At 39.9% G+C, this 23,937-nt stretch overlaps 1 protein-coding gene across 6 annotated transcripts in view; it reads left to right on the top strand.

The window, feature by feature from the left end:
• RNF216 (ring finger protein 216) overlaps positions 1-23,937 on the top strand; it is a 62,216-nt gene that overhangs the window by 15,006 nt on the left and 23,273 nt on the right. For 3 of the 6 annotated variants that reach the window (XM_082714221.1, XM_082714223.1, XM_082714222.1), the window contains 4 exons: positions 87-222; positions 6,373-6,506; positions 12,285-12,971; positions 13,727-13,803. In XM_082714221.1, the coding sequence (XP_082570347.1) occupies positions 156-222; positions 6,373-6,506; positions 12,285-12,971; positions 13,727-13,803 (965 nt within the window). In that variant the 5' untranslated portion in view covers positions 87-155. Of the gene's footprint in view, positions 1-86; positions 223-6,372; positions 6,507-12,113; positions 12,972-13,726; positions 13,804-23,937 lie in introns of all 6 variants that reach the window. The other 3 variants (XM_082714218.1, XM_082714220.1, XM_082714219.1) reach the window with 1 other exon arrangement.

Genomic DNA, 23,937 nt, shown 5'->3' with positions numbered 1-23,937 from the left:
TTTCACCATAAGCTTAGAATGCTACCTTCAAATATGAGGGAAGAGTTCTGACAATCCCTCATTCTTAATGTGTTTTTTTTTTTCAGACCCTTTTGAACAGATAGTGACCATGTTTAGATATTAGCAAGCACGTATGTGTACGTCTGCATTTGAAAATGGCAGAGGGAAACAATAATGAAGAAGTAATTCATTTGAACAACTTTCACTGCCACAGGGGACAAGGTAAGTGTTTGTTCTCACTTTCTCCCTTTTATTATTGCTTTTTCTCATATGGTATAGTCATAGTTTCTTTGAAATGAACCTGTTTTGCACCATGTGGACCCCAGAGACATTTCATTTTTAGACCTCAGAACATCTGGTGTAATGGGCTCGTTAGACTGGAATTTTGTGTCAGATGGTGACACATACTGACATGAATGAAGTTTTAAGAATCTTTCATCACAAGTGGATTATTAAGCTATTAATGAGCAAGCCACAATAAGCTGTGAATGTGCAGTCATTGGATCTTAAGAGGTGGGAGTGTGGGAATTGTGACAGTTCCGTTTTTGAAGGAATGGGGTCTTCAAAGGAGTGCTTTTCCAGGCCTGTATGATCTGAAAGTGCTGCTACAGCATTTTTGTCCCTTCATATGATGCTTAATTTTTTTCCCCAAAAGATTCTGATTGCCTAAAATAGGGAATTTTAGAATATATATTCTTTCATTGTACGGTGTTTAAAATTTGGGGAAGTTCATTGATTCAAAAAGGGAAGGGAGGGCGTCTGGGTGGCTCAGTCGGTTAAGCAACTGCCTTCGGCTCAGGTCACAGTCCTGGAGTCCTGGGATCGAGTCCCACATCAGGCTCCCAGCTCCATGGGGAGTCTGCTTCTCCCTCTGACCTTCTCACCTCTCATGCTCTCTCTCACTGTCTCTCTCTCAAATAAATAAGTAAAATCTTTAAAAAAAAAAAAAAAAAGAAAAGAAAAGAAAAAGGGAAGGGAGCCTGCATATCTGTAACATTCCTAAATGCATGTGAAATTTCCTGTCAAATCAGAATTTACATTTACACCTAGGCTGAAAGGAAAAAATTCATGCTGCTGAGTAGGAAAAGTATTTTTTGCAAGTGTAAATACCATGGAAGGGGGCTCCTGGATGACTCAGACAGTGAAGTGTCTGTTCAGGTCACGATCTTGGGGTCCTGGGATCAAGTCCCAAGTTGGGCTCCTTGCTCAGTGAGGAGTCTAATTCTCCCTCTCCCTGTGTCACTCCCCCTCCCCACTTGAGTGCATACACATTATCAAATAAATATAATCTTTTTTTTTTTTTTTAATTTCCATGGAAGAAATTGTACTATATATTTTTTGAGGTTTTCTTCCCATTGATAATATTTTGTGCTTATGAAGATGATTTTTTTTCCCAGCAGAGAGTAAATTATATACATTTGGCTTTCAGAGAATATTTAAAGTTGAGCAAATTTCTTTTTTTAAGATTTTATTTATTTATTTGACAGAGAAAGATCACAAGCAGGCTGAGAGGCAGGCAGAGAGAGAGGAAGGGAAACAGGCTCCCTGCTGAGCAGAAAGCCCAATGTGGGGCTCAATCCCGGGAACAGGGATCATGACCTGAGCAGAAGGCAGAGGCCCAACCCACGGAGCTACCCAGGCATCCCTAAAGTTGAACAGATTTTATTAAGCAAATAGAAAAATAAAATGCTTAAACTGTGCAAATTATTAATGCAAAAGAAGCACTACTTTTTAAGGATTTTACGAAGAGTTTATTCTAGCTTGGTAGTAAGAGAGCCGTAATTTATTACGAGTCAGAAAGTTTTAAATCTTAGCTATAATTTGTATATGGGATTGTTTCCAAATCTTTTAAACATGTATATCAAATTAATGTTGTAGTTGTCTTTTAGCTGGGTTTTAAATATACTTGAACAGGGTTTCAGAACAACTAATTCCTTTGGGGAAATTACTCACTTTGGAGGTTTATTTTTCTGTTAGACAAGTTTTGGTGTATTTTGCACACTGCATGAGGATTTTTTTCAGGATTGCAGAGTTTTGCTTTTATGAGCCATATTAATAATTTTTATAGTGCCAGCTCCTGTAGATTTCTTTATTTTTAAATCTGCTTTATGAGGTATAATTTATTTAAATGCACACATTTTAAGGATATAGTTCAGTGAGCTTTGAAAAATGAAAATACCCATGTAATCACCCCCTTTATTCATGATGTGGGACATTTCTGTCTTCCCAGAAAGGTTCCTCTATGTCCGATCTGCAGCCAGTCCTCACCCTACTCTCAGCCTAGGGAAACTACTGATCTATTTTTTGTCACTATATAGTTTCATATAAATGGAACCATACAGTCTATATTCTTTATGCCTGAATTTTTCTGTGCAGTGTGATGTTTTGAGATTCTGCCATGTTGCATTAAATTAAATCCTTTTTAATTGCCGTGTAGTATTCAATTGCAAGAATTCCATACCCAGTAAAAATAGGCTTAAAAATGAAGGTAATGGTCGGGTGCCTGGGTGGCTTAGTGGGTTAAGCCTCTGCCTTCAGCTCAGGTTATGATCCTAGGGTCCTGGGATCGAGTCCTATATCGGGCTCTCTGCTCAGCAGGGAGCCTGCTTCCCTCTCTCTGCCTGCCTCTCTGCCTACTTGTGATCTTTCTCTGTCAAATAAATAAATAAATTTTTTTTTTTAAAAATGAAGGTAAAATAAAGGTTAAAAGTACAGGAACAAAAAAAGACAGGTTATGCAAATAGCACAGAAAAGAGATGGTATGTCTGTGTATTATCAGATAAGGTGGACACTTTAGCCAGAAGTATTAATAAATAAAGAGTTTATAATGATAAAGGGGTCAGTGCACTGGAAAGATAAAACAGTTCTAATCTCTGTACACTCAGTAACATGTTGTGAAAATACACAAAGCAAAAATGAACAGAACTAAAAGGAGAAATGGATAAATCCACAATTATTTTGGAGATTTTAAGCATGTTTCTTTCATTAACTGACAGAGCAAGCATACACAAACATTGGTGTGAATATAGAACACGATCAACAAGTTTGACATAATAGACATAAATGGAGTATTGCACCCAACATATTTAACAAAATTGGCCATTTTGAACCACAAAACAAGATCCAGGTTTCAGAGGATTGAAATCATATAGCTTATATTCTCTAACCATGTTGGAATTAAGTTGTAAATCAATTACAGAAATATAATTAGAAAATTTCTCTATGTGTGGAACTTAGGAATACATTTCAGAATGACTTACAGTTCAAAAAAGAAATCACAGTGGAAATAAAAATATTTTGAATTGCATGATAATGAAAATACAAATTGTTGAAGGTTATGCGATGCACCTAATAATCATGTTTGAAGAAAACTGAATAAATGAAGACTCCACAAACTTTTGAAAGTCAGATAGTCACTGTTTTTGTTTGGGAAGTCTTATGCTGTCTGGCAGTTACTCAGCTATACCATGGTAAGATGAAAGCAGCAATAGATGATGTATAAATGAGTGATCATGGCTATGTTCCACTAAGGACATGAAGTACAGGTACCATCCCACCCCACACTGCTGGCAGGAGTGTATATTAGCACAGTTGAGAAAATTATTTGGCGTTGTCCACTGAAATTGAACATATGCTTTCCCTATGGTTTAGCGCTTCCCTCCTAGAATGTACCCAACTGAAATGAGTATACCAAGAGACATGCATAAGAGTGTTCAAGATAGCATTAAGGGGCATCTAGGTGGCTCAGTCAGTTAAGTGTGCAACTCTTGATTTTGGCTCAGATCATGATAATCGGCTGTGGGATCAAGCCCAAGTTGGGTTCCGTGCTGGGCATGGAGCCTACTTAAGGTTCTTTCTCCCTCTCTCTCTTTAAAAAAAAAAAAAAGAGTGTTCAAGACCGTTTTATCCAAAATAGCCAAGACTGGAACCAACCCAAATGGCCATTGACAGAAAAATAAATATCTTGCGATAGAGTCACATAGTGGATTACATACAGCAGAGAGCTACGGGACATGCCATAGCATGGATGTGTGGGCCTGGTATTTGCAAGAAAGCCAGGAACGAATGTATACTCAAAAAACAAGCAGAATTAGTCTGTGGAGCTAGGAGACTATTAATGTGCTAGAAATGTATTTACTGACCTTGGTGATGGTCCCTCAGGTATGGGCCTTTTGATTAATTCATGGAGTTTGACATTTGGTTCATAGATTTTGTTATACTTTAATTTTTTAAAGGCTAATGTATTTATATATGGTGTGTTGGGGAATAATCTTGTCAACCATTGGGCTTCCACTCTGAGACGATAGGTTTCAAGCCAGCTTTTTCTTTGGGTCTTCCAAGGGTGTCAGTAAGTGTTCTGTTCTTGGGCCAGTTCTTGCAGAGAGGAATGTACATTTCCTGCCTCAGGAATCAGAGACTGCCAGCATTCTGGGAGCGAAGCAATAGAAGGTGGCTGGAGGCTTTTTCATTATGCTCTGGCACTGGCACTGGCACTCTCTTGACCCTGTGCCTGGTGCCTCTGCCTTAATGTCCCTTCATAGTGGACCTCCACCGGGTGGGTTTTTTTGGAATGGCTGACTTGACAGATTCTCTTCAAAACCAGTGGTAAAATTAGACAAAGTTGTCCAACACTCCATTCTGCTTGCTAGGTGGGGTGTTGCCCAAATCAAGAATTGCTTAATAAAGCCAATTAGAGTCTTCCAAAGAAAATTAAACAAAATTGTAAAAACAACAACAAAAATTATTCAGTATCAGAAAATAACCGAAGGAATATAATGATCGGGAGCATTCAGGAAAATGTGAAATTCTGTCATGAATTGGGCTACCTCTGGTTGGCTGTCCACCCTGCAGGCTGGGGGTGTGAGCCTTCTCCCCTCAAGCCATCATCGTTAACTTTTTTTAATGTTGAGGAAGTGGATGCTTGAGGAAGTTAGGTAATAGCATCCCGCGGCTTTCATATGGTGGAGCGGAGACTTGAACCCGGGTAGTCTGACCTTAGATTCAACAGACTGCTGTCCATGGCTCACCACAGGGTTGTTACAGGGATGAAGTGAAATAATTGACTTTAGATTGCTTTTCAAATTGTTGAATACTGTAAAAATAAATGAGGCATTTGCCTTGAGAAAGATATTAGAGCTTTAATGGAGAAATTTCAACATTTGTAACTGATGGTGCCTCTTTCCTCATTGTGTCCCCCCCCCCCCAAACTCTCAAATGCATTTGCTCTTTTTTACCTGTTTTAACCTTTAATGTTCCCATGAGCCAGGCAGAAAAAAATTAACAGTTTCTTTTACCCAGTAATTCATAGACATGCTCTATTTTTTTTTTTAAGTACCATTTTCTGCAAGATATTTATTTATTTATTATTTATTTGTTTGTTTGATGGGGGGGGGGGGTGGAACATAAGCAGGGGGAGTGGGAGAGAGAGCGGCTGGCCTCCCCCCAAACAGGGAGCCTGATGTGAGGCTCGATCCCAGAACCCTGGGATCATGACCCAAGCCAAAGGCAGACGCTTAACTACTGAGCCACCCAGGTACCCCAGCATGCTCTGTTTTCAAACAAATAAAAGGAGTTAGAAACTTCCAACATAATTACTATATCCAGATAGCTTAACTCTAGTTGTACTTAAAAGGATGGGGCACCTAGGTGGCTCAGTCAGTCACGTATCCAACTCTTGATTTTGGCTCAGGTCATGATTTCAGAGCCCTGAGTTTGAGCCCCACATTGGGCTCCATGATCAGCGGGGAATCTGCTTCTCTTCTCCCTCTCCTTCTGAACTTCATCTGCTCCAGCGCTCACTTATGTTCCCATGTTCTCTCTTTCTCAAATCTTAAAAAATAATAATAAAATTTAAAAATAAAAAGAAATTAGGATGTTTCTGTTGTTTACAGTCGTAGATGATAAATGGGTTTTTGAAATACTGAACTGTGTATAAATTGTATCTAAAGTTTATGTCTAAGGTGAACAAATTAAATGAAAATTTTACTAGTTTTGAGTGAAAGTTTTTTCAGTTGAATAATAAAACAATGTTTTATTCCCTGGAAAGAATAGAGATGAGGTGGGAGACCATGATTTCACTTTTTAAAAACTGGCAGTCAGGATTTCACCGACAGATTTCTCAGACCTAGTATAAGAAAAGGTTAATAATGTTGTTAGATTTTCTCTATTGCTTCCCAAAATGTATTATTGGCAAGGCTCACCACAGAAACGTAGCTGTTAATATTTGGGCGTGTGTGCTGCTTGAGGAGATAAGCTAACACACCAGTAGCCATGAATTCGGCTTTAGGCTTGACCCTTTTCATGCCAAAATTGAATTAAAAGACTGAAGATCACGCTCATCTCCTGGTAACCATGTTCTCTGCCTCCTTTTAGACTGGATCAATCTCAGAGATGGACCCATCACCATATCTGACTCCTCTGATGAGGAAGGGGTTCCTATGCTGGTCACCCCGGCCCCTCAGCAACACGACGATGAGGACCTGGATGATGATGTCATCCTGACAGAAGTGAGTTTTCTTAAACCTACCATGATGAGGCATTATTGCAAGTTAGTGATCTGATTCTTCGGCCCTAGGCTAGTGGTTGTTGGGACCTCATAGGACAGCTGAGAGCACCATTTCTATTGCACTGTGGCTCTGTGTGTGCTGTGGTCGTGCATCTCTGAGAATAGCCCCTTTCTGCCCTGACTGATGCCCCCGTAACTTTAGAAGCCAATGTTTGGTCTGTTTCTCAACTTCTGCATTATTGCTGTTTGTGCACTGGTCTCTACTGTTGCAATTACTAAATCCTTCTTGTAGTGTTCATCTCCCCTTTTTACTGTACTTTTTTCAGACTCATCCTGGATATTTTTGTGCTTCATACTTTTATATAAATTTTGAGCACAGCTTTTCTAATTCCAGTAGGTAGCTTGATGATGGAATTCAAAACAAACATTATTGTTAAACAACAATTTTTTATAGTACTGACCCTTTCTAACTTCTGTTCCATTTGGCCTATCCTTCCTTTATATTCCTCAGCTAGAGCATTTGAATTTTTTTTTTTTTTCAGTTTAAATGTTAAACATTTTTTGTTAAGTTTCTTCCTAGTTATTTTATCTTTTCTGTCACTTTTGTAAAGGATATCTTTGCTTCAACTGTACTTTCTAACCATTTTTTTTTTTTTAATTTAGAAGTGTGGTGGTTTTTATGTTAATTTTATATTAATTTCACCTTGTCTTTATTGTCTATAGTTGTTTTTCGGTTGATCCTATGACCCTCTCAAGGGATGGCAGCTGATCTACCTGCAAATAACGATACTTGCAGTTTCTTCCTTTCCAGTTTTTATTTCTGTCTATATCTTGTCTAATTATATTAAATAATGCTTTCTCAAAAATTTTAATAATAGGAGTAGGAGTGAGAAAAATATCCACTGACATAAATGGGAATACTTACTAATGTTTCTTTGCTAAGTGAGTAGTAGATTTTTGCTTGAGTTATCCTTTTTTTTTTTTTTTTTTTTTAAGATTTTTATTAGAAAGAGAGCATGAGCAGGGGAGGAGCAGAGGGAGAGGGAGAAGCAGACTCCTCCCTGCGCAGGGAGCCTGATGCAAGGCTGGATCCTGGGATTCAGTGATCATGACCTGAGCCAACAGCAGACTCTTAACTAAGTGAGCCACCCAGGCATGCTGAGATACCATTTTTTTAAAGTATGTTACGGAAATAGCCATCTACTTTAAGTTTTTATTAGTGAATATAGAATTCTGTCAAATTCCATTTCAGCATCTGTGGAGATTGTCATATAATTTTTCTTCGATCTGTTAATGTAAAATTTTCTGCTATCTCTGGATCAACTCTGCTTGGTAATGGTATTGTAATGTAATGGTAATAAGCCCTTGGATTCCATTTGCTAAGATTTTATTTAGGGTTTTCTCCAAAGTTGTTATGAGGGAGAGTGGCCTGTAGGTGTATATGTGTGCACCTGTGCTGTCTCTGACAGGGTTTTTACAAACATGATTGATTCTGATTTCATGAAAAAAATTTAGAAGTTTTCTTTCTTCTTCTTCTTTGTGTTGACATTACTGTTTTAAATAATATCAGTGTTGTGTGTTAGAGATTTGATAGAATTTACCCTATAGGTATTTGGGCTATTGCTTTTCTTGGGGGCCAGTTCTTTGAAACTGTCTCTGCTTCCTCTGTGGTAATTAACATGTTTAGATTTTCTGTCACTTTTGTTTTGTTTTTTTTTTTAAAGTAAGCTTTACACCCAGCATGGAGCCCAATGCAGGGCTCAAACTCAACAACCATGAGATTAGGACCTGAGCCAAAATCAAGAGTCACTTAACCAGACCCCAAGGTGTCCCCTCTGTCACTTCTTCTTTTTTTTTGAAGATTGATTTATTTTAAAAAGTGGGGGAGGGGTAGAGGGAGAGAGAATCTCGAGCAAACTGCACTGAGCATGGAACCCATCACAGGGCTCGATCTCAGGACCCTGGGATTACAACTTGAGCCAAAACCAAGAGTTGGATGCTTAACTGACCAAGTCACCCCAGGCACCCCTTCTGTCACTTTAATACCAGTTTTGTTCTGTGACACTTTCCTACAAAATTAATTCTTTAAGTTTTTTTTTTTTTTTAGTGTATTAAATAAAATTAAACCTCTTCTCTCTGTGTCTTCTGAGTCTTTTTTTTTTTTAAGATTTTATTTATTTGAGAGAGAGTATGAGCAGGGGAGGAGCAAAGAGAGATGCACACTTCCCACTGAGCAGGGAGCATGATGCGGGGCTCGGTCCCATGACTCTGGGATCATTACCTGAGCTGAAAGCAGACGCTTAACTGACTGAGCCACCCAGGTGCCCCTCACATTTGTTTTTCAAATACGGTTGGGGAACGAGCAATTTCAGATGGAGGGATTTAAACTCTCCAAACAAGGATTCATTTCCAGAGAGGTCCAGCACATCTCCAATTCACCCCGAGCTTGAGATTTACCAGAACCCTTCCCCATGGTGAGTTCTGAATTCCACCTTTGGTGCCCATAGCTCCTCAGCGAGGATGTCGGAAGTGTTGTTTATCTTCTCCTCTTCATCTGGGTCTGGAATTAGCAAATGCAGCTACAAGAGAAAAGTACCCCATTGTGGGGCTCATTTTACTGGACTACCACTTCCTTGTCCCTGTCCCACTATATCTCTGAGGCCTTCAAGTAGATGTTTGATGTTGCTTTTATATTTTGACCCAAGTTTGCTGCTTTTACTCAGTAGAAGCATTGATCTAGTATGTTGTTACTAGAAAAAGAAGCCCAGGGGCACCTGGGTGGCTCAGCAGGTTAAGCCTCTTCCTTCGGCTTAGGGCATGATCTCAGGATCCTGGGATCAAGCCCCGCATCGGGCTCTCTGCTCAGCGGGGAGCCTGCTTCTCCCTCTCCCTCTGCCTGCCTCTCTGACTACTTGTGATCTCTCTCTGTGTGTCAAATAAATAAATGAGGGGCGCCTGGGTGGCTCAGTGGGTTAAGCCACTGCCTTCAGCTCAGGTCATGATCTCAGGGTCCTGGGATCAAGTCCCACATTGGGCTCTCTGCTCGGCAGGGAGCCTGTTTCCCTTCCTCTCTCTCTGCCTGCCACTCCGCTTACTTGTGATTCTTTCTGTCAAATAAATAAATAAAATCTTAAAAAAAATAAAATAAAATAAATAAATAAATAAATGAAATATTTTTTAAAAAAAGAAGTAGTCCACTTTTTTGTCTTTACCCATGTGCTTTCTGAATCAATGTGCCAATAACTTGGTTATATGTGAGTGTGTGGTTGGGTTTTGCTTTAGGGGATCTTTTTAAAGAGACTTTTAAATTTAATAGAAGAATTGATCTTGTTTATATTAAATTATTTATTTAATCACTACATCCAGAGTAGGGCTCAAGACTTCTGACCCTGAGATCAAGAGTCCTTCACTCCCCTGACTGAGCTAGCAAGGCACACCCCTCATTTATATTTAAAATGTGATTATTATCATTTGTTTTTAGTTCTTTTGTAATATTTATTTTGCTTTACATTTTTATTCTTTTAAAAATAATCTTTCAAGAACACCTGGGTGGCTCAGTCAGTTAAGCATTTGACTCTTGATTTCAGCCTGGACCATGATTTCATGGTCATGGGCTCAAGCCTTGTTAGGCTCTACATTCAACAAGGGGTCTGCTTGAGGTTCCCTCTGCCTGTCTCCCCAGCTCATGGGCTCACATGCTCTCTCTCAAAAATAACGAAGTTGTTTTTAAAAAATAATCTTTCACTATATATTCCTTGCATCTTGGAGGTTTTGTTTTTACTTATTTTGGAACTGTGGTGTAGCTGGTAGTTTGAAAACTTTTTTTTTTAAAGGTTTTTATCCTTAGTTCTATTCTTTTTAGTTCTTCTGGTATAACTTTTATAGTTTCATATGCTGTCCTTACATGTACCAGTTGATTAATCAGCTTTAAGTGTATTTTTGGACCCCTGGCTACTTCATCTCCCATTTTTTGACAATTATCTTATTTCCACTCAACCATGATTTTAAACATTTATATTAAAGAAATAATTATTGTATTACTAATTTGTGTTTTTGTTTCTGTTTTGTCATTATTTTACCTGCTGTGTAGTACTAACTTTCTAATTGTGTTATTCATCTGCCATTTCTTTTTTTTTTTTAAGTTGGGTATCTTTCTATAGTTTCTAGTTGGTTTTTATTACTCAACTTCAAATGCAATTGAACTTCTCCTGGACCAGGCAGTTATGTTGGGGAAAGGCTCAGGGACTGTTGTTGGCTAGCGGGAGTTCTCTCTTACCAGAGGGTGGGTGGGTGTGTGGGTGTGTGTGGGTGTGTGTAGGTGCGTAGACATGGAGTGTTTGTGTACCTGGACTTTTGTTTATTTAGCGTTCTCTTCTTAGGACCTGGCAGAGATTGCTGGCTCCAGAGAAGCCCATTTCAAAGTTTCTGTCCATCCCGTGTCACTGACACGTGCCCCCCCTACAGAGGTGTTTGTCCCCTCATAGTCTAAGATCCTCAGAAACTCCTCTGTCAGTGGAGTGGCCGTTCCCATGTTCCAAACAGGGCACTGGTCTTATCCTCCCGGGGCACATCACCATCTTTGGAAAACTTTCTGCCTTTCTGAAGTTTTCTCTTCCCTGCCAGACATCTGTAGTTCTGCATTTATTGGCTCCTTCTCTTATATGCTGTGATTTGGGATTGCACATGTCTGCTGGTTTCATCAAAGATTTTGAGTTTTGTGTCTTATTCTTCTGCCTGGATTGGGGGGATTTCAGAGAAGAGAAGGGACAGAGGACCTGTATTCCATTACCTTAAAATTGGACATGCATTTTAATTTAACCACTCTCTCGGGCATAAACTGTAGAATGTCTCCGATTTTTTTCTTTTTATGTTTTGAGCAGTGTGGCAGTGAATATCTATTAAATATGTGCCCTTTAGCTACAGAAGGGTTTATACAATAGATATAAAAAGGTTATACTGATAGATCCTAAGGATATGTATTTTTAATCAGTAATGCCAAATTGCTCTCCTCAATTCAGCAGCGGTGAATGATAGCCTGAGAGTTTCTCCACATCCTTATCAGTGTTTTGACTTATCTAACCAAAAGCTCTGCCAGTCTTATGAGGGGGTGGAGGACATCCTTTTTTAATTTGCATTTTGCTAATTACGGATGAGGTTTAAATTGTTTTCATGTTTTTTGAACAGTCCTTGTTCTGCTGTTTTCTTGTTCTTTCATTATTTCCTCTGCAGTGCAGTTGCATTTTAGTGGTGTCCGGTAAAATTATAGCTGTAATTATATAAACTATATATGTAAATTTTTATAAATTTTTAATAATTTTAAATAAATTTTTAAACTTTATATATATAAATTTTATTATATATAAACTATGTGTAACTATATAAGCAAACTAGAACTCAGGTTCCAATCTATGAATGGCTGTGTTGATTCTTAGAGTTGGAATCAAATTTCAGTGTTAAGATAAATGTTAAGAAGAATAGGTTTTGTGGGGTAGGGTGTTTTGGGTTTTGTTTCTTTCCTGTCCTGTCTCCAGAGCTCAACATAATTACACAAGGAGACATAGGTCTAGGAAAGAAATTGAATTATTATTAAAATTTCATTTTTTCTTAGACAAATAAACCTCAGACATCACGACCCAATCTCATCAAACCAGCTGCCCAGTGGCAAGATCTCAAAAGATTGGGAGAAGAAAGGCCTAAAAAGTCTAGAGCAGCCTTTGAATCAGATAAGAACGGCTATTTTTCAGTGTGTAACAGCTCATTGTTTGATTCTGGGGCGCAGGATGATTCTGAGGATGACTACGGTGAATTTCTGGATCTTGGTCCTCCTGGAGTTTCTGAATTCATTAAGCCAAGTGGCCAAACAGAAAGAGAACCCAAACCTGGACCAAGTCATAACCAAACAGCAAATGACATCATCAACCCAAGGTCAGAGCAGAAAATCGTTATCTTGGAAGAAGGTAGCCTTCTTTCACCAGACAGCGATCCTCTGGACACTCAGAACCAGTCATCTGAAGATTCAGAGACAGAGCTTTTATCAAACCTTGAAGAATCGACTGCTATCCTGGATGATCAGGCCATCGAAGAAGACTGCTGGTTAGACCATCCTTACTTCCAGTCCCTAAACCAACAGCCCCGTGAGATAACAAACCAGGTTGTTCCTCAGGAGCGGCAGCCTGAAGCAGAACTGGGCCCATTGTTGTATCAGCATGAACCCCCGGGACTCACTTTTCCAAGACCAGCTTTTCCAAGACCGGAACCCCAACAGGATGGGATTCCAGGCCCCTCTTCTCCTCAGCCTGCCCATCCTCTAGGAGAACTCGAAGACCAACAATTAGCAATAGATGATGAAGAGCCAGGGCCAGCCTTTCCACTCCAAGGATCTCAGGAGCCTAATTTGGAAAACCTTTGGGGGCAGGAAGCTACTGAGGTAGATCAAGAACTCGTTGCACTTTTAGTGAAAGAAACAGTAAGTTTTATTTTATTTAAGTGAATAATTACATTAAATGTACTAGGTTTTCTTTTACTGCAAAGTCACAGCAGGGTGGTGGGGGCACTTTGTTTTCATCAGGGATCTAGAGCTGAATACATAAAACAGAAGAAAGACTCTGAAGAATAAGATTACCTAGAGCTGCACTGTCCAGTGTGGTGGTTTCACGTACCTGTTTAAGTGCCTTAAAACTAGATAAAATTTAAAATTCCGTTTCCAGTGGCACTAGTCACATTTAAAGTGCCTGGTAGTCACATGGGTCCAGAGAGCTACCATATTGGAAAACACAGAATAGAACATTTCCATCACTGTTTGAAATTCTGTTGGAAAGCCCTGATGCAGAGTGTGATGCAGGGCTGTGGATTCCGACTCAGCTGCTCATTGCCCTTGAACAGGCTTTCAGCCCTTTTCCCCTGGGTGTTTTTGTCTGGCACACGAGCTTATGTGCATGTTAAGAGGTAGCGCTTTCTCCTTTTCGGACTCCTTTGGCCTGGGCAGAGGTGTTCAGTGTTAATTGAAAGAGTGAAGAACAGATACGCAAAGTGGCAGAGGACCAGGTAATCTCTAGGGTCCTTTCTGGAGTCCACACTCCATGTAGACACATTAAGTCTGGGCACAGACTTGCCTTACAGTCTCTTTCTCGTCTTGAGTTATTTTACTTTTTGCCATCTGATTTTTATTACAATTTGAAAGCATTCTAGTGGATGAAAAATAATGTTTTTATTCCTTTTCAGGAAGCCAGATTTCCAGATGTCGCAAATGGGTATATTGAGGAGATAATTCATTTGAAGAATTATTATGATTTGAATGTGTAAGTACACCACATGCCTTTTGTTTTTCTTACTGTAGTGAAATACACATAATATAAAATTTTACGGTTTATACCATTTTTAAGTATACAGATCAATGGTATTAATTAGCTCCACATTTTTGCACAACCATCCCCACCATCTCTAGAACATTTTCATCTTCCCAAATTGAAACTGTCCCCATAAACAGTAACTCCTTATCCCCCACCGCTGCACCCCCAGCCCCTGGGACATACACTTCTACTTTCTGTCTCTCTGAATTTGACTACTCCAGAAACGTCATAATAGTAGAATAATAACACAGTATTTGTCCTTTGGTGACTGGCTTATTTCATTTAGCATTATGTTTCCTTTAATGATCCTATTAGAAGAGTTCTAATTTTAGTCATATACAGACTTTCTGGGTTTTACTTAGTGCTGCATGGTTGTGGAATTAAGGTGCTTTGTTAATTCTGAGCATTGATACTACATGTTCTGGTCAGGTTGTTAAAAGACATTTTCTTCCCTTTATTTGTAACAGAAAGTGTTCTGCAACCACTCTGCCTGTTTGGAGAAGTGCATGGAAATGTTTTCTTTAGTGTTTATCATAAAAATGATAACTATAGGGGCGCCTGGGTGGCTCAGTGGGTTAAAGCCTCTGCCTTCAGCTCAGGTCATGATCGAAGGGTCCTGGGATCGAGCCCCGCATTGGCCTCTCTGATCAGCAGGGATCCTGCTTCCCTTCCATTCTCTGCCTGCCTCTCTGCCTACTTGTGATCTCTGTCAAATTAAAAAACAAACAAACAAAACTATAATTTTCTAAAAAATTGAAGTGTCTTCCAAAAAACAAATAAGTCTTTCCCCTTTTACACTCTTCCTCCCCCTTCTAGTCTGCAGAGGTGAAATTGTTGTAAATTTGTGAAGAAAGTAGAATACTGAAACTAAGAAAATTTTCAGTTAATACAGATCACATCCTTTAGACAGAAGAGGTAGTATACCTAAAGCTCTATCCTCAGAAGATTATGCCCAGTACTATAGTACTCAGCCAGGAGTGCAAGTGAGAGCTGTTCCCTGCCACGGCCAAGTGGGAGGAGCCCTATTGCCCAGGTCAGCAGCCAGAGGAGATGCTCTTTTCTAATTCATACAAAGACTGTTGGTGCCAGGGGCCACCTTGTCCGTCGCCCTCTATCCAGGGACAGCCACTAACCAGTTTTTGGTTTTCTGTTTGTTTCTAGGATTTTTTTTTTTTTTTTTTTTTGAGAGACAAAGATAGCGAGGCAGAGCACAAGTGGGGAGGTGAGGGAGAAGCAGCCTTTCCCAAGGAGCAGGGATCCCAGCTCCAGGCTTGATCCCAGAACCCCGGGATCATGACCTGGGCTGAAGGCAGACTCTAAAACGACTGAGCCACCCAGGCAGTTCTGTGACCAGTTTTTAAACCAGAATTGAGTCAGAGTTTTATAATGGTGTTTATCTCTTTAGCTTCTTAATCTAGAACAGTCCCCCACTTAATTTTTTTAATGTCATTGATTTTCCTCCCAGTATTATTTTTTTAAGTAAACACTTTTCTTTTTTTTTTAAGATTTTACTTATTTATTTGACAGAGATAAACACAGCGAGAGAGGGAACACAATCGGGAGAAGTGGGAGAGGGACAGTCAGACTTCCCACTGAACAGGAATCCTGATGTGGGGCTCGATCCCAGGACCCTGGAATCATGACCAGAGCCAAAGGCAGACACTTAACAACTGAGCCACCCCAGTATTTTTTAACATGGGTTGAAAGACTGTATGATGAACCCCATATATCCACCACCTGGGTTATTATCTGGTGTTGCTCTGTAAGATTTTGTCCTTTTACTTTTTAGTCTTTTTCTAAGTTACTGTGGACTTTAAGATTTTATATAAGTGATATTTTACAATCAGTTTAAACCTTTTTTGGTTTTGGTACTGAATTATCCTAAGTTTGACCAGTAGGAGCCTCTTAAGATGCATCTATGTCATTTTGACATGACCCTATTAGTCTGAGCATGTCCTTGCTTTCTGAAATACAGAGTTGCTTGGGCTTACCTTGAATGTTTCTTCCCTAAACCAGGAATAGGATTATTTCTCCATGAAACCCAGGTTTTTGCCACTAGCATCACTTGTCAGCTCTTAACAGGGGACATACCAAGAATATCGGGTTTTTTAATCATATGTTCATAATTTCACATTCAAGTTTAACATTAAAGTTTTTTTCCCCTCGGTCTTTTTTTTTTTCTTCTTCTTCTTCTTCTTCTTCTTCTTTTTTTTTTTTTAAAGATTTTTATTTATTTATTTGACAGACAAAGATCACAAGTAGGCAGAGAGGCAGGCAGGGGTGGGGAGAAGCAGGCTCCCTGCTGAGCAGGGCACCCAATGCTGGGCTCTATCCTAGGACCCTGAGATCATGACCTGAGCCTAAGGCAGAGGCTTTAACCCACTGAGCCACCCAGACACCCCTCCCTCAGTCTTTGTAAATTTTACATTTATGTGTCCCTCCACTAAAAATGTAGTTTCTAGTAACATTAATACAACTTTTTATCCTACAATATACATAAAATTGTTGTGGCAGTGCTACTACCGATGACTACTATTGAGTAAAGTAAAAAATGTTTTATAGTTATTTTATGCTTAATGCGTTTCTCACTAAGATGGTACAGTTAGAACATAGGCTATCCTAGGTAGTAGAATGATGACATTCCTCAGTTCTAAAAATTCAGTAGCCAGTATATCCTCAAATAACCCTGTTCTCATCCTTCTCCTGTCCCGCTTCTCCCCCGTGCTCTGTGGCTCTTGACCCCCATCTCTTGCCTCTGTGATATACTCTGGATGATTCCTTCAAGGCAATCCTCTAGCTCACTAATTTTCTTTTTAGTGGGGTGTAATCTGCCACTAAACTCATCCACAGTGTTTTTAGTTCCATTTCCTATATTTTTCTCGTTCTGGCATCCTTAATTGGTAATTCTCCAGATCATTTTTCTAGTGTCATCATTTTGCCTGTATTTTTAATCCATTTAGTTCTTTAAACACAATAAACATAGCTTCTTTGTGTTCTGAGTATGATCATTCTGACACTTGAGGTCCTTGTGACCCTTACAATGTTGTTTCTGCTGACTCTTTGTATCCTCTTTTCCTTGTGCATTTTGTAAATTTTGACGGTCAGCTCATTCTTGGGGTTTTGATAGAAATGGTTCCTTCAGGAAGAGTTCGCTTTGTCTTTCAGCACGTGCCTAGGGGCAGTTGTTGGTCTAACACTACTTTATCCTTTAGATTGTTGTCTGTAAAGCTTTGAGTCATCGAGATAGTAAGAATTTAGTCCTGGATGAGGACTGAGTATAATACTCACAAATTCTCAGAGTGCATTTTGTTTCCTCTCCGTCCACTCATCATCAGTATTAAGGCATGTTTCTCCTTATGGCCTGTGAGCTTTGTCTCTGTGCCCTATGAATTAAGGACTTAAGAAGAAGATGATTATCATTATCTTTATTTTCTTTTTGAATATGTAAGTGACTTGGTGAGTACACTCAGGAAAATCTTGCTTCTGGGATTTCACTTTCACTTAGGTTTGGATTCCTAAGAACTTCTAATTTTAATTTGATGTACTTCTTTTTTTTTTTTTTTTTTTTAATATTTTATTTATTTACTTGAGAGTAAGAGAGAGAGAGCATGAAAGGGGAGAGGATCAGGGGGAGAAGCAGACTGCCTGCTGAGCAGGGAGCCTGATGCAGGACTCAATCCTTGGACTCCAGGATCATGACCTGAGCTGAAGGCAGTCGCTTAACCAACTGAGCCACCCAGGCGCCCCAATAGTCAGCATTTTTAAAAAAACTTTTTTTTTTTTTTAAGATTTTATTTATTTATTTGACAGAGAGATCACAAGTAGGCAGAGAGGCAGGCAGAGAGAGAGAGAGTCAGGGGAAGCAGGCACCCCACTGAGCAGAGAGCCCGATGCTGGGCTTGATCCCAGGACCCTGAGATCATGACCTGAGCCGAAGGCAGAGGCTTTAACCCACTGAGCCACCCAGGCGCCCCTAAAACCTTTTTTATTGTGGACTGTAATACACATATAGAAAAATGCACAAAATAAAGATAGCGAGCCTAATAATTTATCACAAACCAGACATTCATGTAACTAGCATCTAGAAATCCTCCCTCAAAAAAGGACATTGCCACCATCTTCAAACACTGAAGATTTTGTGAAGATTTCATGTTGTCTCTATCCTTTAGTGACTGGCTTCTTTCACTCAGCATTGTTTCTGGGGTTTACCCATGCTCTGTGTGGAGGCCAAGAAAATTAAGGCCATCCCACCTCAAGTTTAGCTGATGTGGGAAACAGAGGCAGAAGAAAATCATTATAATTCCTCACCTACTGACAAGCCCTTGAAACAGAGTGGCTCTCCCCTGGGGACTTAAATGCCCTCACCTTGAGGTTTTGCTAAGAACAATCCTAGCCTAACCGACCCCCTACCCGGACAGGTCCGACCAGAATCCTGTAAGTCTACTTTAACAATTCCTTTAGGAAACTTTATCTTTAAACCTCCAAGATAGTGTGGAGAATCATTCCCAAGTATATGGCCCACTGATATACATCTAAAAGGTCTCACGAGAAGATTTTTATTATTGGTAATAAATAACCTCTCTCCCAACAATAGCTAGCCCCTCAAGGTCCTGGAGACCTTGTTTCCGAAAGTCCTTAGAGACTTACGCCATCCCTAATCCCCTTTGTCCTCACCCATCGCTGAGTCCACCCCTACTCTGCCTTTAAAAACTCTGACTATAATCTGGCTTGGGGTCCAAGTTCTTAGTCCACTGTGTAGGGTACACTTGGGCCCAAGCTTAAGCTTGTCAAATAAACCCTCGTGTGATTCCATCAGTGCTTGGCTCCTTGGTGGTCTCTCAGATGCAAAAACTCGGGCACAACACTCTGTATAACTATAGTTCATTCATTTTCACTGCTGTGTGGTATCCCATTTGTTCAAAATACTATAATTTTTCCCTCTGGTTTTGATAAGCATTTGAGTTGTTTCCACCTTTTGGCTTTCACAAATAAAGCACCTTTGAACCATTCTTCCACATCCCTCCCGAGCCTCCAGTATTTACCAGATTTGGCCTTCTTTGCCATCCTGTTGGCTACTGTATTTTCTTTCTCTCTCTCTTTTTTTAAGATTTTATTTTTTACTTGAGAGAGAGCGTAGAGGGAGAGGGAGAAAGGGAGAAGACAATTCACTGCAGAGCAGAGAGCCCAATGCAGGGCTCAGTTCCAGGACCCTGGGATTGTGACCTGAGCTGAAGGCTGATGCTTAACTGACTGAGCCAACCAGGTGCCCTGACTACTGGTATTTTCAAGCAGAAATTTTTTATTTCTGAATTTCTGGTCTTGTTTCTCATTTTTGGGAAGATTCGTCTGCCATTACTAAAAATGAAAGTAATGACTTCATAATTACATTATTTTTAACTAATAAACTTTGTTTTTAGAGCATTTTTAGATTCATAGGGAAATTGAATGGAAATAACTAGTACATATTTGCAATAAAAAGTATCTCGGGGCACCTGGGTGGCTCAGTGGGTTAAAGCCTCTGCCTTCAGCTCAGGTCATAGTTCCAGGGTTCTGGGATTGAGCCCCCTCATCGGGCTCTCTGCTCAGTGGGGAGCCTGCTTCCCTCGCCTCCTTATCTGCCTGCCCCCCTTCCTACTAATGATCTCTGTCTATCAAATAAAAATCTTAAAAAAAAAAAAAGTATCTCGACTTCCCCTCAACTAAAAAACAACTAATTTTATTTTTATGCAAGCTTTTAGTTCTTCTTGGAATGCAAACACAGTTTTTTCAAAGAGTTGATGCAATTCTGGGTATCTTGTTTGTGAAATAATGGCGATGTTAATAATGATCACCTTTAATAACAGTTAATTATTGAGTTTAACTCTTTGTTAAATACTTTGTTCTTCGTTTTCACCGTTGTTCTAAGGAACATAATTTTCTGTATGGCACTTTCCCTTTTCTTTCTGTATACTCACTACTTGCTGAAATCCTAAAAGTTAAAATTCAGGGTTGGACATTATAAACAAATTCATGGTCACTGAAACATATTTCCCCATAGATTTCCAGTGGAGTCATACCACTTTATGTTGCTGTTGGAGCTGTACGTGAATTGCTTTAGTAATGTCTCAGTGATGATGCATAATGGTGGTGTTAACTAGGCATAAGGGAGCTTACTGTTTATTTCTTTGATAATGGGGGCTGCATGGGATTTTTCATGTATTTGTTTACTAATTGTATTTCTCTCCTATGTGAATTGTTTGCACCTTTTCTCACTGAATTCTTTTGCTGTTGTTCATGTTTTCCCGATTAGGAAATGCAATACTGGTTTTGTTCCGTTTGGAAAACATAAATGATTAAGTATAAACCCAGCACATGTAGCTAATACTGTAGGATATACTGAAGAATGTAGAATACGGATTTGAATAGGAAATGCCAAGTTTAAGTATTTTTTAATAATTTATAGTAAATATTAAAATGACCCTTTAGAAATTTAGTATACTTTAATGTTTCCCTCTCATTCTACAAATGTGAATGTATTATTTTTCAACTTTTGCAGGATTAATTTCTGTGAAATTGACAGATTCTGTGACAGTTTGTTCTCTTACCTGCTGAGTCTCATCCTAGGGACTTACTGATTCTATGCCTTTCACATCACTCAGATGCAAATATTCATTCTTTTTTTTTTTTTTTTTTTAAAGCTTTTATTTCACACAGAGAGAGAAATCACAAGTAGGCAGAGAGGCAGACGGCGGGGGGGTGTTGGGGGAGCCATGCCGACCAGAGAGCCCAATGCCGGGTTCCACCCCAGGACCCTGAGATCATGACTTGAGCTGAAGAGAGAGGCTTAACCCACTGAGCCACCCAGGCCCCCCTCAAATATTCATTCTTAAACATATAAAAATACTTGTGAAATTCAAAGAAAGGGGACTGTGCGGTAATTGTACATGACTTTTATCCCTGGGCTCTTGGGACCTAAGGTGTTAATTCTCACAACAGCTAAGCTAAATATTGTTAATACAGACCCAAAAGGAGGCACAAAGCAGAGTTGAGCAAGCTGGCATTGTGGGTGGCTGACACTCTCGGTTACTTTATGTGCAATCTTTAAATCACCTATAGACATAACCATCTGGTCATTTTAGCACGAGGGATTTATTCACCAGAGAACCAACCTCCTGTGATGGTAATCTCTTTGAGCTGATTACTAAGACTTTTCACTCACATGTAATGAATCTTAAATTAGATCGAGGCAGCAGCAACTATCTAAGGAATAAAAGCTTGGAATACTAGCCTGGCTCATTTAGTAGCAGTGCTTTCTTGAGACCCTTCAGCTTGTCAGGTCAGATCAGGTATGAAATAATATACATGGGTGGGGAGATTTGAGTACTGACAAGCCTCCCACTGCCTTGGCCCCAGGCTGTAAATATTGATGTCTTGGGTTATAGTTACATTTCTACAAAAAAGAAACTTTGTATTTAATTACCTGTGCCACTGAATATCATTTAACCTTCAGGAAAGTTTTTTTGGTAAGGGTAAAGGTGTTAAAATACAAATGACTTTGACAGTTCAGAATGAGAGCCTCCAGGGCACCTGGGTGGCTCAGTGGGTTAAGCCTCTGCCTTTGGCTCAGGTCATGATCTCAGGGTCATGGGATCGAGTCCCACATCAGGCTCTCTGCTCAGCCAGGAGCCTGCTTCCATCTCTTTCCCTGCCTACCTCTCTACCTACTTGTGATCTCTGTCTGTCAAATAAATAAAATCTTTAAATAAGGGGCGCTTGGGTGGCTCAGTGGGTTAAAGCTTCTGCCTTCGGCTCAGGTCATGACCCCACGGTCCTGGGATCAAGCCCCGATGCATTGGACTCTCTGCTCAGCAGGGAGCCTGCTTCCTCCTCTCTCTCTGCCTGCCTCTCTGCCTACTTGTGATCTCTGTCAAACAAATTAATTTTTAAAAAAATTTTTTTAAAAATCTTTAAAAAAAAAAAAAAAGAGAGCCTCCAGAGGCCTCTGTCTCAATCAGTAAAGGACCTCCGACTCTTGACCTTGGGATCATGAGTTTGAGCCCCATGTCAGGTGTACAGATTACTTAAAAATATATTGCATCATAAACAAGTTTGACTTGAGATTGAAACTTACGTAAGTAACCGAACGCAGACCTCTGATTTCTGCCATGTGGAATTCCTTCTCTTGCAGTGTTTCTGGGTGTGATCTTCTTAATACTGAAAATACGAAATGAATGGTCAGAGAAGAACCCCTAATACATGGTTGGCTTTTGTTTTGTTTTCTAGAAATTACACCTACTATTTTACTTCTGTGTCATATGCTGTAATTCTGTATCATGTACTTTAGAAAAATACTTCCAAGTAGAAAATTGTAAAGAATGAGTTTTTTAAAAATAGGAGTTATAATACTTTCTTTCTGCTAGTACTCTAGCAGATCATCTGCCATGCGCCCCACATAGATGCCACTGGCTGCACCCATGATAGCTGTGCTGTTAAAGAAGGTTCTTCACTGAGTGACCTTTTTATCTTCCCTCAAGTTCCTGATATCCGGTCTTCATTGGGATGTGGTAGCCTCACTTAACCAGAACATTATAAACAGGCATGTTTGAAATGAAGAAGGCGCTCCACATCTGGGTTGTAGTTTGTCCAGATGTGCATGTGAACAGAGTTATTTCGACCTTGAGGCCTTTCCCCATGGACACTAGATTCTTGGTGGTGACTAATTCTCAGGTCAGCCTATAGAGGTCTGTATAACCTGCAGAAGGGGCTGATGAAGAAGCCCCCCCACACACACACTCTGTTCCCACTTCTCCCCTCTGGGGGAGAAGAGGAGCTGGAGGGGAGTGCTTTTTCTCTCCTCTTCCTGCTGGACCTGTCCTCCTGTTAAAGGCTCTACTGTTGGCACTGGACAGGAGAGACCTGGGAAGAAGGGATTCAAGAATCCTGGGGTGGAGTCATTCTAAGAACCTGCAGGAGCAAGGAAAGGGAGAGAGGTGGAGTAGGGAATCCCCATGACCCTTTGCGCTGAGAAGCTTTCCTGCTACTGAAGCACGAGAGCTACACCTCACCCCCCAGCCTGTCCTCGTCTCTGTGGAGTCATCCCAAGAGCTCAGTATGTTGTTGTATTTGGTTGTCACAGGGTGAGGGACCTCGCTGGTTAATATTTGTTCAGTCTGGACAGTGATATATCAGCATGTGTTATGTTACTCTGTATCCTTACCTTTAAACGTGTTTCATAATAGTGATAAAGGGACAAAACTATGCGTTTGGAGTGAAGAGAGTCTGTTCTTAAGCAGACATGGTCTGTTCCTTCAGCCCTGCAGCTGGGCCAACTGAATGTCACTGAAATTCTTCATGGGGACCGATACGACCAGAGGGTTACAAAAAGTATTAATGAATTAACAGAAGATTCATCAGTCTTACATAATACCCAGTGCTCATTACGCCAGATGCCCTCCTTAATGTCATCACCCAATTACCCCAACCCCTCTCCCCTCCAGCAACCCTGTTTATTTCCTATGATCAAGAGTCACTTATAGTTTGTCTCCCTCTCTGATTCCATCTTGTTTTATTTTTTCCTCTCTTCCCCTATGAGCCTCTGTTTTGTTTCTTAAATTCCACATGTCAGTGAGATCATACAATTATCTTTCTCTGATTGACTTATTTTGGTAAGCATAATATCTAGTTCCAGCCACATCCTTGCAAATGGCAAGATTTCTCTCTTTTTTTTTTTTTTTTTTTTTTTGATGACTGAGTAGTATTCTGGTGTGTGTATGTGTGTTTATTATATTTACCACATGTTATTATATTTACCACATGTTCTTTATCCATTCATCTGTTGATGGACATCTGGGCTCTTGTCACAGTTGGGCTATTGTGGAAATTGCTGCTACAAACATTGGGGTGCAGGTGCCCCTTCAGATCACTACATTTTATCTTTTGGGTAAACACCCAGTAGTGCAATTCCTGGGTCATACGGTAGCTCTATTTTAAACTTTTTCCATACTGTTTTCCAGAGTGGAACAAACTGTTTTTAATTGCGAATGTGAATACATTTTCCCACCCCTTGTCTGTTACAATTTTCTCACGGACCATAGATACTTTTCA

The sequence above is a fragment of the Mustela nivalis genome, assembly GCF_964662115.1.
Source record: "Mustela nivalis genome assembly, chromosome: 19".
Lineage (NCBI taxonomy): Eukaryota > Metazoa > Chordata > Mammalia > Carnivora > Mustelidae > Mustela > Mustela nivalis.
This window is presented reverse-complemented; position numbering and strand designations above follow the sequence as displayed.